We start from the raw sequence: 12,354 nt of genomic DNA, 5'->3' as shown, positions 1-12,354 counted from the left end.
GAGAGAGATAAAACCTAACTGCTGAGGAGAGAGAGAGAGAGAGAGAGAGAGAGAGAGAGAGAAAGGGAGGGGAGAGAAATAGAGACAAAACCCAACTGCTAAGGAGAAAGAGAGAGAGAGAGAGAAAGTTGATGCCTTCAGGAATTGGAATATTTTAGACAAAGATCATCTTCTTAGGCCTCCGATGATCCTAAGCATCTTGGAGTATTTCAGTAACTGTTATTATTATTATTATTATTATTATTATTATTATTATTATTATTATTATTATTATTATTATTATTATTATTATTATAACAAGCATGAGAAAGTTTGTCTTTCTGCTCAACCCCAAAGAAAATAACAGAAGAACTACATAAAACCCCATAAATGTAATAAAGAAAGAATAATGATCTCACAGTAATGATGAAACTAAAGCCTGTGTAAGGAAATGTACAGTGAAGATTTCCTGTGACAAAAACGATCTTGCGGGACTAGCATTCTTTCATACTAGCCTTCTTACGTTTGCCCTTTTTATTACTATTCCTATATATGATCTCCTACTTCTAAATACCATGTAAAAGCGTCAAAAATAATTGAATTCTTCAAGAAAAAGGTAAAAGGGAAGGCCATGGTGTATAGTACTGAGCAAATGCGCCTAGATTCCTAGTGACTTGAGAGAGAAGAAGAAGTACGCATCCGTTGTTTACAAACAATCGCTTCTCTCCTAGTTTTATTCCTAATTAGGTTATTTGACGAATTTCCACCTTAAAAAATGTCGGTTCAGATAGAAAAAAGACGTTACGATTGCTCAGCTCTCCCCAAAGGATGGAAAAGGGAGGAAGTGCTCAGGAAAACTGGATTGACATCTGGTAAAATGGATGTCTATTACTACAGGTAAACTATTAAACAAGATATTGTTGTCTGGTCTACCAGGGCTAACGTAGATTAACGTAGTCGTTAATTGTTAATTCTTTTTTAAGGTCACCGTATTTTGGAGATGTTAAAGGTGTAACCGGAACCAAATGTGTCTCATTAAGGGCTAAAATCTCTTGGGCAGCATACTGGTAGGGTAGCCCAAACGACCCAAGGGTTAGGTTAGGGTAAGTTGGCCTGACAGTGATAGCCGATAGGTAAAGGCAGTTGCGCTAAATAACATAGGCTATGCCTACCCTTGGTTCCTTTGCTTTGCTTTTAGTTGTAGTTAGATGCAGTTCTGTTGGAATGGGTTTTTGGCCTGGGAAGCTATTTCGTCCAGGAAAGATGGTATACAGTCAAGGCTAGCCTATGTAACCTACAGTGGTAAAACTGAAGACTGCTACCGCACCCCTCTAGATCGGAACCTAATAGCTTATGAGCAAAATGGTCACCCTGTTTAGTACCAGCCTGTTGAAGATGAACGTGAAAATATAAACATTAATAAAAGTCGCGATTGAAGAATGACAGGCACAGGAGCCTCAGACTGAAACAGCCCCAAATTTTCCTCGAGTGCTGTATCCTGACCTAACCAGACCTTACCTTCCTAACCTAACTCAGGGCGCTGTGCCCTGACCAGGTCACTGGAGCTTGATCCCGTTGTTCTGCAAACTACCCAGCAAAAGACATAAACTTTAATGAAAACAAAACAAAAAGTCATATATATTCTGGTCGGCGACTGGGGGGAATTAGGCTGCGCTAGTAGTCTTCAGTTTTACCTGTACAGTTACATGAATGAGAAAATGTTGAAATATAGCCTGTATGGCTCATCTGATGTATTTTGAGACTACTAGAGATTAATTTTGTACGGAAATTCGTGGCTATCTGGTTAGGTAGACTCCATTGAATTCCATTAGAATTCAACATGAAAATAATTTTAGACAAGAAATACACCAGAAAAACTCTATTGCAACAGGGATACGTCAGAACTCAACCATCTCTTGCCTTACCTAGTTTAGGGCACTGGCTCTTAACCTGATTTGGAGGGCTTTCTCTGCTCCCCCATGGCCTAGATTACCATCTGCCTTACCTGACCTAGGGTGCTGTAGATCATACAGTGCATCCTCCTTGTTGTAGGGATAGGGAAGTCCTTTTGCAAATGCCATATTGTTTGTCTCTCAACATGTAGGTCTATGCTGTTACAAGTACCACTCTTCATTGCAGCAAGCAAGAGTGAATGAGTGTAAAAATCCTAAGGCTGTTGCACCATTCTCATAAATGAAGTGTATAACCTAAGGTAAGCGAAATCATAAGAAGCCGACAGCTTCAACAAGCAACAATGCTGAATGCGGAACTGAATCCAGATTAGAAATGACATGGTGGGCAATCACAGCTGTGTTCCATGATTGGCCCTGAAGGGTTATTTGGGCCTACAGTATATGAAAATACAGTATTTCCTTATACTTCTGTCATTACCCTGCCTCTTTCATCATCATTCACATAATTTAATTAAGAAGAACATCCTCATAGTATGCTTCTTAATGATGATAATTCAAGCCTCGTGCTATGATACTAAATTATGTGACAGTTATTCCAACTGATGTGTCCTCCTTCTTCATGAAAATCTTGGAGGTTATTTTGTGAATTGCTATTCATAATTGTGAAGCATTATATTTGGACTTTATTATGGCTCAACAAATATTTGGAAACAGATTTTATGTTTCATAGAAAGACTCGTAGCAGTTAGAGGTTGCATGATCTGGATGCAACTTGATTTATGTATGAAAACTGAGCTAGGGTGAGAGAAGATGCACTCCTAACAAGGAATACTCACTTATCTACTAATAACTACTCAATTACTAATTGCAGTGTATGGTTTCATGCCACATTCATTGAAGTAGGCATTTATAAAGTAGTGGATTGTATCTGATACCGTACATTTTTCCATTTTTTCTGGTTTGTAGTACAATACTGAAGTATACTAGCATTCTATGAAGCAACATTTTCTGTTCCTGTTGAGCTAATTTTAAAAATGTTAACTCTACATTGTTTGGATGTTTTGCAGCTCAAGTATGAATGTTTTTTCACTTAAGACATTTATCAAAATTTTGCAAAAATTTGTTCATTATTTATATATTTTCCAGCCCAAATGGTAAGAAGTTTCGCAGTAAGCCTCAACTAGCCCGCTATCTAGGTGACTCTGTAGATCTGTCTTCGTTTGACTTTAGAACTGGAAAAGTAAATCCTGTTCTCCTTAGGAAAAATAAGAAGCCTCGAGGAACTTTGTTTGACTACAGGTAAGTCTGAGTATTTAATTACTATAATCAGACAATTTTTTCCATACTTATATTTCACTTAGCCCTAATTTAATGTTGTGTATTAATCAAAATGCTAGAAGCTCAATTGTACTTAGGATTATCAAGTTGCAGCGTATTTCTCTTATCTTTTTACCTTTACTTCAGTAATTATGGTGTTTGGTACCCATATTTCATGAACAATGTTGTATTTCATCCTTACCCAGCAAACATCACTGTTTGCTTTCAGAAAAATCACTGGAGAAAGCTGTCACGTTTGTATTTACCTTTTACTAAAACAGGGCTGTTGTTTATTATATTTTGTGTGGCATCTTATATACTGTGTGTATCTACTTGGAAGATCATTTCAGTTGATTCATATCCAATCGACCAGGTATTTGGAAGTCATGTGGTGAAAGCAGCATAGGAATTAAGTGATGCAGGAAAATGCTGTGTAAGTAATCAATCGATAATAAAGAATGAAGGTTATCTTCAATCTCTCCCTCAGCCGTGGCATGCGAAACGATGCTTCGCTGGTTCCTCCCATCCGCCAGACAGCGTCTATTTTCAAGCAGCCAGTCACTGTTATAAAGACCCAGCCATCCAGTAAGGTGAAGCTGGAGATAAAACATGGCCTGCAAGAAAAACCTAAACAGGTAAGCTTTAATAAATTATACTTAACAAATGTTTTTTCTTCAGTCTTTTTACTTTTTATTTTGATAATAAAGAGAATAATTGTTTGAACTTGAAAACTTAAGTGGCGGTGTTACGGTGTTAATATTGTCTCAAAATTTTAGTGGTTAGTCAGTTTTTATTGTATTGTTGAAACATTTGCTAGACAATTTTACTTGTCAGTTTAGTCTCAACTTTAGAGTGCTTTTATTTTCTTATATATAGTAATATATTTTGAATGCTGTGCATGTGTATGTATTATGTATATTAATATCCTGAAGTTTAAGATGAAAGCTGCAGACATTCAAAAAAATGAGAAATGAACAGAATATTTAGGAATTACTGTGAACTATTAACTGCTAAAAGAAATTTTTTTTAACATAAATGCACTTTCTTTTATATGAGCCGTGGCTGCTATCATATGCTGGATATGCTTTACCAGTGTAAAATAAGAATTATAATAATTTGAGAGTGTGGTTTGTTACAGTAGGTATATCTTACATGATACCAGTGTTGCTTAGCTTATTCAGGTTAAGCATCCAGCAAAATTAGGGCCATATTTTAGATAGTAATATGGTATATGAAATTTAATTTAAATTATTGATAAAATAGTGCCAAAGGAGAAATACTGTTTGTTTAAATATAAAAATAGTTAAATTTGAGTTTGAAGAGTCAGTAAAGTGTTTGTGAAGGAGAAATACTGTTTGTTTATAGCAGTAAATATAAAGATAATTATTAAAAAGTGACAGTATTGCAAGCTTTTCTATTTTCTCAGCTGTTCTGGGAGAAACGACTACAAGGTCTGCAAGCATTTGATGCCCAGACAGAAGTCATGCGCCATGTTGATTTGCCTGCTGCTCTCAAGGCCGTGGGACCAAATGTAGAAGACCAGACCGTGTTGCAGGTACGCTTCTTTGAAAAAAGTACTTCTTGGTTTTCTTACAAAGGTAAAGGCTATTTCACTTTGGATATGCACCCTACAGCTGTAAAAAGGTGCCATTATAATGGTTACAGTAAATCGTGAGAATTGGGTATGCAAAGCTAGCATAACTTTCATGCCTACTGTTGCCATATCTTATTTTACATGTCCTAACAAATATTAAGTTTGGTTAACCATGTGTCAGATGCAGCCTTAAAACATGTAAAGTGATAGTTAAGGATGAGATACCCTTCCTTATCATCTCCATCCAGTGACTTCTGCAGCTTCATTTAATAGTGGAAATGTCTGCATATTAATTTCTTTCCATGGCTCTACTTCCTTTTGGTCTTGCGTTGCGTTCCTCATAAGTGGAATTTATTAAATGTACTGTAACTTGAATACCTTTCATGCAATAACATTCTCCGGTTCCTATTTTCTCATGTGTTTGTACATGTTATATTGAATCACCAAGTAGGAAGGTACTGGCAGAAATGTGCCACGTCCCCTGGCTGCATTGATTCTTTTCCTTCTCATCAGTTCCCCTTTTTCCATCCCCTTTAGGGTCCACTTTTGTCTTGTTACATTTTTTGCCTCTGATTAAACAACAAATCCACAAAGACTGTCTCTACATGAACAACAATATTTGCACAAAAACTTGAAGAACACTAATACATTAACTGTAGAGCTTTTCCGCGGGAAGATACAGATGTACTGTAAGAATTCATGTCTTGACTGAAATATAAAATACACAAGTGAATGCATTGCCAAAACAATTAAAAAATTAGAAATGTCTGGGTAAAACAAGATTTAGTCACTTTGCACTCACCTTACTTAAATTTCTCTGCACATATGCTCATTGATGATCTGTGCTAGGGGAAGACTGAATTTAATTGAATGGTACAAGTTACGAGACTGTTTGAATTCTTGAAACATTTTTGGAATATAGAAAATTACCTTCTGTATATTATGTAAAGGAATGTGCATGCCGTTTCATCTTGTGAGATTTTCTGGTAGATCCATAAAGTAAAAACAGAGTCTCATCTGATAGGAGGTTAAATTTACTGTACTTTTATTTTTAAAATTGCTAAAAAATTATATTGGTTGCAGAGTTTGGCCACGGCATTGCATCTTTCACCTGGTCCCATTACGGGCCAGACAGAAGCCAAACAGTACCTGGAGAAGAATCCTGGAGTCTTTGTCAATCCCAACCAACCTCTTGTAGCTGTAAGTTCAACTCACTTGTTTTTAAAGTTAAGTCTGCTAACATTTAGATTGCTACAGAATTCATTTATGCCCAGATTTATTTTAAAAATCTTATCGAAATCTAATTCTCCCTTGTAACAAGTAAAAGACTTGTCTCAGAGAATGATTTGCTTTTGATGGTGAAATTACCTTCTGTCTACATTCCATAGTAATGGTAGCTTAACAAATACTATCCATCTCTTGTTGAAGTTTTGTCTTTGAGTTTTTCCTGTGCAGTAATGTGCAGGCAAAGTTATATGCATTGATGTCTTATCTCACATTGACATACAACCTGGCAAGGTGTTAAGTCAGATTTTTGCTAGAGATTTGTATGTATTTCTTGAACATAATTAAAAGTTTTTATTTTGAAAACATTTCAGGCTGTGCAGATTCAAGATAAGGACATAACACAGCAGGAAGAGCGTGTTGATTTTGCCAGGCAACAGCTGCAGGAGGCTCTGAAGGGACTGGAGCCCTAAAGTCTTTACCATATCCTTTTAGGCTAGTTGTCTTTATCATGTGCAAATATTGTAGTTGGGAAGTGTGATGGAAATACCATACTGTTCAAATACATAGTACTTTCTCAGATATCTAGCCAGTGATATACTGTAATGCATAAACGAGTATGACCGTGGCTCACTTTTGAAGGTTTTGTGAGCTGGTTGGTCGATCCATGTCTTTTCCTCACATCCCCATGCTCAAAGGGTATTTTCTTATAGCTTATGTAAAAGTAGAGGGTTATTAGTGATAATTAGAGACAACTTCAGGAATATCGAATGTTTTCTATTGTGTGAACCTTTGTTTATTCAGTAGGTAATATTGTACCAGTGTACTATAAGTGTGAGTTCAGAATTGTTTTATGTATCGTGATGTTTAGGTATCTCTTATTACTAAAATTATATATCAAACCATGTAATGTTGTTTTGTACTGTTGTCATCCTCTTGGACTGTAATTCTGTGATTGTAGCTACAGCCTGCATGCCATTGTTTGTTAAAGGAACTTGAGTCTAATTTCTTAGGTTGACAGAATATAGTGAATGCAAGTCTGCGTATCATTGGTAGTGTAGATCTACAATGGTAGTTAAATATTCACTAAAATTTTTGGGAGCACTAGTTGCCTAGTTTGGACATTATCTGGTCACACTGTAGGATAGAAAATGTATACAGTACATATTTTTTCCAGTGCAAAAGAGATTCATATGAGCAAACCAAACAGCATAAAATTCGAGAACTAATGGCAGAACTGTACGTCTGAGAAATCATTTCCTTTATTTATATGGCTTTATCATGAGGTGACAGTTTCTCCATTAACTTTTTCAGTAAATGCTTTTATATTAAGAAAAGTAATTAACTGGATTCAGATGCTTTAATAGTTTATGCACTGAAAATTAGCTCTCTGATGCCTTTAATATAGAATGCATCTCTTGCATATGCTTGGAAAGTTCCCTCTTGTATTTCTCCCAAGTTGTGGCATATTATAGCTGTACAGTAATTTGCTTTAATTAATTTTTAGAAAAATTGAATGTGGAATTTTTAAGACTAACACAGAGCACAAAGTTTCTTGGCACAGCTACAAGAAAATGTTTATTTTATAAAATCTTGAACTGTCAAGGCTAATGACAGTGATATTTGAGAACTTAGGTGTTGAGTGAAGTATCTCTTGTAAGTCTCTCATGCTGCGAACAGATCGCTATCAGCCAGGTCAAGAATAGATTATATAAAGTGACTGACACACTTCTGTGACTTGTTGTTTTTTATGTTAAAGTCCTTGAGGCACTGCTATCCATGTAACACCATGCATTTATTTACTGGCACAAAATAACCTCTGACAAAGAATAATGACTTCAGTGTCTGTTCTTGTATGAACTGGGTTTGTTTTGGTAGCCTTGTTCTTATAAGCATCACATATTTGAGTTGGATTCTCCCATAGAGTGGTTAGGTATGAAGACAGGAGGTGTATATTCTCTATGCAGTCTTGAGAGTTCCCGGTCTTAATTTCTGTGATCCATGTCTTCGTATATACCATAATCTATCAGTAATTTTCTAGGCCGAGACTGGGCGGGTTTTGAAAGAACAATGCGACAGCTACTGACACCTTCATCTGCTGACTGGTATGTTTAGATGAATCCTACATGTAAAAAGGTTCCACGGCTTCACAGCTATGTAATTTCCGTAAATGGAAGTTATCTTGGCAGTACATCAAAACCCAAAATAAAACTAAAATCTGCAGATAATATCATTGTCATTAGAAGTCAGTTTAACAAGCTAATAGCTTCAGTGTACAGTATGGAGAGGAGAGGAGAAACAAGGAAAGTTAACGCAGTGACAAATTATTCGATTAAACATTGTACATGAAAGTAACCAAAGTGGTGATGTCATAACTATGCTGTTAAATTTCAGTGTCCCATCTTGTTAGCTACTTATGTATGACAGAAATTCAGTAGTACCTACAGGTGTAGCTGTTTTGATTAGGTGTAACACCAAGTTTTATGCTTTATTTTTTTCTCACATTGCCTGTCTCTCCTTTGTTTATGCTATCAAATAATAAAAAACTGTGAATGAGATAAGCCTCTTAAGGTTTGATACCAATTTATGCTGCTGAAATGTCAAGTTCTTCATCAGCTTAGGACATCTTATATTTACGGGGCTAAGGTTTATGGCAGGTTGTATTCTGTAAAATATGCAAAATTATGATTCATAACACTGAGCATAGCTGAAGTGTCCTTTCTCAGTCTCTCACTCACGTAATAACAAATGACTACTGTATGAGATTATATTCATAACAAAGCTGTTAATCATAACCCATTCATTTGGTGCTACAGAAATGAAGTTAGATTCAGTGAAATATGTTTTCATGAGCTAAAACAACGAAAAATGTAAATATTTTAATTTAACACTGTAGTATAAAGTGTAGTGCAGAGATAAGCTAACAGTTAAAATTTTTTGGCAGTTACTATTTTTATATTAATCATAATTTTGTTTTAATACAAATTATGTCTCATCTATAATCTTGACACATTAAAGACTTCTCTTTATCAATGTCACTTCACGATATACGGGAATATTTAGATCACGGAAGGCGAAGAATTTTTGTTCAGTTTCATTGAGTTCATAGGCAGCCAGGTAGAACCCAAGTCTCTCTAGTGACTTAAAGATCTCCAGAATAGATACTGCCTCTTCATATATGGTAGCCAAGTCCACCCATTTGAACAAAAAATCCAAATGGGCTTCAAGTAGAATATGTTTTACGTCCTTCAGTAGCTCCTTAGCTTTTCTTGAGGTGAGTATTTGGCGTAGCACCCTCCACTCTGCACCCTCGATGTCTATTTTTAGTATGTCCACCTTTGGGTCCCCGAGCATTTTGAGGACCGTGTTGTATGTCATATAGGATGCTACGTGCACTTCTGTATTGACACGGTCAATTGTCAAGTTGAGGGAGTATTGATGGTTTCTGTCGTCCAGCCCTATGGTAAGGGCATGCAGCGTTCCGTTGTGCACGGTATCTGTCATGTTGATGTTGGTTGGATCAAGGGCAGTCACGTGACACCCGTATCTGGAAAGAGCGCGGTCGAAACTCAGGTCAAATCCGATGCCAAAGCTAAGGGCTCTACATGCCCTTGGCAAAGGCCTCACGTCTTCATCAAAGCAAAGCAACTTTGCCCCGTCGGCATAGCACTTATTGGTGTGACATTCACATGTCACGATCCCCCCCATTCTAACTGGGTGGTGACAGGTAGTTTTGATATCAGTCAGTTGTCTTTGGAGTTCTCTCAGAGCATCTGCTATCTCATCCTCTGAGAGATAAACCCCTTCAGAACCCATTGGAGAGGCCCTGGCTTCATTTTTGATCACAGGATCCATTGTCATCATCTTGTCACTATGTAGGAAAGTGTAGTGGAGAAGAAAGATGAATACAAGGAACATTAATAACTCCTGCTTCCGAAGGATTCGACAGAACACTTTTAGAAAGGAAATAATTTGTGTCATGGTTGGGAATTTCGTTACCACTGTTTAAACGAGACAAAGAATATGTATACAGTATTTTCATGATTTCCTTGCTATTTACAACTTTAACTCCTAATTCTTTAGTGATCCATTAGGAAGGAATGCCGTTTCAAATACACTGTAATCCTTTTGTTCAAATACATCTTGGAAGGGCTGAAATTATCAGAATTTCACCATGACTTCCTTTTCCATATTACTAAATCGCATCTGGTTTGTCATTGACTTGAAAAAAACCAGTCGATAACTGCTTTCACACTAATAACGGGATCGTTTGCACTCGATAACCAATCCCTTGCTGTTTTGTGAAAGTGAGACGTGTCAGGAAAATTGAATCTTCTAAAATTTCCTGGTAGGTATGTCATCGTTTTATTACGGCAGTATAAGGCCCCGGTTTCTGTTATGGACTTCAGATAGAAAACGGGTACACTTATTTAATGGGAAACTAGTATAAACTTCAAAGATTGGTCTTAAATTACTGGAAAATACGTTTGTTCGATAGCAATATTCAAATGGCTGTACAGTAACTCTGATGATAAGTTGTGTTGCTTGATAAAGTGTGTTGTTTCTTGAGTGATTTAGGCATCACGTTTTTGTGCAAAATTACCAATATATTTTTCTGTCAGTAGAAAGAATTAAACTAATAGAGTAGTGTTATTAGTGTGGTAGCCCTAAAAAGATACTAGGCCTGATATACAATCGGAATCGTATTCCATCAGTAGTATAACCGTAGCTACGAAGTAGCATTAGTTCCATAATTTCCTTAGATATCTGATATATTACAAACAATACGTAGCCTTCACTTTGTAATATATGACGTATATTAAAAATGTCGTGAAAAAGAAAGTTTGATTGGTAGACCATTGCTTCGTTAATGACCAATTAAAAGGAGCAAAAAACTGGGTAGTTTGAGGTCTTGGTTACAGTAAATCTTACTCACCATGGCGTTCGTTAGATCTATGTATTATATTTTGTTGTTTAAGATTTATAATAAGAAGGAATTTGTTCATTAGACTGTATATAGTGGTGAAGTGTGAAAGGGAGGAACAGGCCTGGTATGAACCTCCGGGCTCTGATATGCCGAATTACCGCCATCAAGTTTATGGCACAATAAAGAAAAATTATACTTCGATTACATAAGGGGAAATATTCAGGAAATTAAGTAATTAAAGTATATAACGAGGAGATTTATGATTAAAAAAGTAAGCAACAAGATCGATTCAGGTGATAGGCCTATTGTCGTATTTTTTTTTTTTAGGATGAAGCTTGTATGCTATAAACGTCAAAACTACAGAATGTATTTTGATATGATTGTGTGCTATTAGGAAACAAGTACTGTGATTACGTTCAAGGTATCTACACATATTGACTTGGAAATCAAATATTCAGTGCCAGAAGGGTGAGTTTGGTGTCTAATTATATATGTATAATTCTTTTTTAATATGCTTATTATTTTAATCTCGGTTCTCTTTATTTTTATTTTCAAAATAAAAAACAGCCATAACTTAGACATAGGTTGACAGTCCATTGTTTTGTCATGTATATATATATATATATATATATATATATATATATATATATATATATATATATATATATATATATATACACGTATATATATATATTGCTGTTGCTGAGTTGTGTAGCTGCTAGCTCTCGTTTGCAAGGTCTGTGGATCATACCCTGCCCACCGCTCACCAGTCCACCCACCAAAGAAAAAAAAAGTTTATGGTGAAAAGGTGGAAAATCCCGTGGGGGTGGCGTAATGCCCTCAGTGCACCTCACACAGTGCAATGTAGGCATTACTCAAGGCTCTTTGCAGCGTCCCTTCAGCCCCTAGCTACAACCCCTTTCATTCCTTTTACTGTACCTTCGTTCATAGTCTCTTTCTTCCATCTTAATTTCCTAAACCCTCACCTAACATTTGTGTCATAGGCCAACTGTGAAAGATTTTCTTCCTGTTACACCTTTCAGACCTTTTTTACTCTCAGTTTCCCTTTCAGCACTAAATGCCCTCATTGGTCCCAGCGCTTGGCCGTTGGCCTAAATTTTATATTCCAATTCCAAAATTTATGGTGAAAAGAAAGTGAATATTAACGCATTCAGACGCGTAGAATCGAATCAATTTCAGTACAGACACAAAATGATACAGGTTTGTAATACAAGCTGCTTGAATGAACTTTTGGCATAAATACGTACATATAAAAAACAAACTTGGAGAAAGTTTTTTTTTCCCCGTCTGTCTCTTCGACAAACAGAGAAAGTTTTCTACAAGAAATTCGAGGATTTTTCCCGAAGCGTCGATTATCTGTCGCTTTCATCAGCCGGCGA

At 36.2% G+C, this 12,354-nt stretch overlaps 2 protein-coding genes across 2 annotated transcripts; one reads left to right on the top strand and one right to left on the bottom strand.

Moving 5' to 3' along the window:
* The first annotated feature begins 645 nt into the window (after positions 1–645).
* Positions 646–6,937, top strand: MBD-like (methyl-CpG-binding domain protein 2). Its single transcript, XM_067120607.1, has 6 exons — positions 646–876; positions 3,039–3,191; positions 3,697–3,844; positions 4,636–4,764; positions 5,887–6,003; positions 6,402–6,937. Exons 1-6 carry the CDS (start codon positions 755–757, stop codon positions 6,498–6,500), a joined length of 768 nt encoding a protein of 255 aa, XP_066976708.1. The 5' UTR covers positions 646–754; the 3' UTR covers positions 6,501–6,937.
* Positions 6,938–8,748: 1,811 nt separating this feature from the next.
* On the bottom strand, positions 8,749–11,617 carry LOC136848243 (probable methyltransferase-like protein 24). Its single transcript, XM_067120605.1, has one exon. It carries the CDS (start codon positions 10,006–10,008, stop codon positions 9,040–9,042), a length of 969 nt encoding a protein of 322 aa, XP_066976706.1. The 5' UTR covers positions 10,009–11,617; the 3' UTR covers positions 8,749–9,039.
* Between the last annotated feature and the right edge of the window lie 737 nt (positions 11,618–12,354).

The sequence above is a fragment of the Macrobrachium rosenbergii genome, chromosome 18 (genome assembly GCF_040412425.1).
Source record: "Macrobrachium rosenbergii isolate ZJJX-2024 chromosome 18, ASM4041242v1, whole genome shotgun sequence".
Classification (NCBI taxonomy): domain Eukaryota; kingdom Metazoa; phylum Arthropoda; class Malacostraca; order Decapoda; family Palaemonidae; genus Macrobrachium; species Macrobrachium rosenbergii.
The sequence above is the reverse complement of the archived record's forward strand: the minus strand, read 5'-3'. Positions and strand labels throughout refer to the sequence as shown.

Excerpts from the sequence above, each read along its gene's own strand:
- MBD-like (XM_067120607.1), top strand. The coding sequence starts at position 755 with ATGTCGGTTCAGATAGAAAAAAGACGTTACGATTGCTCAGCTCTCCCC. Across the intron at positions 3,192-3,696 it reads GGAACTTTGTTTGACTACAG|CCGTGGCATGCGAAACGATG; the intron begins GTAAGTCTGAGT and ends TCTCTCCCTCAG. Across the intron at positions 6,004-6,401 it reads CCAACCAACCTCTTGTAGCT|GCTGTGCAGATTCAAGATAA; the intron begins GTAAGTTCAACT and ends AAAACATTTCAG.
- LOC136848243 (XM_067120605.1), bottom strand. The coding sequence starts at position 10,008 with ATGACACAAATTATTTCCTTTCTAAAAGTGTTCTGTCGAATCCTTCGG.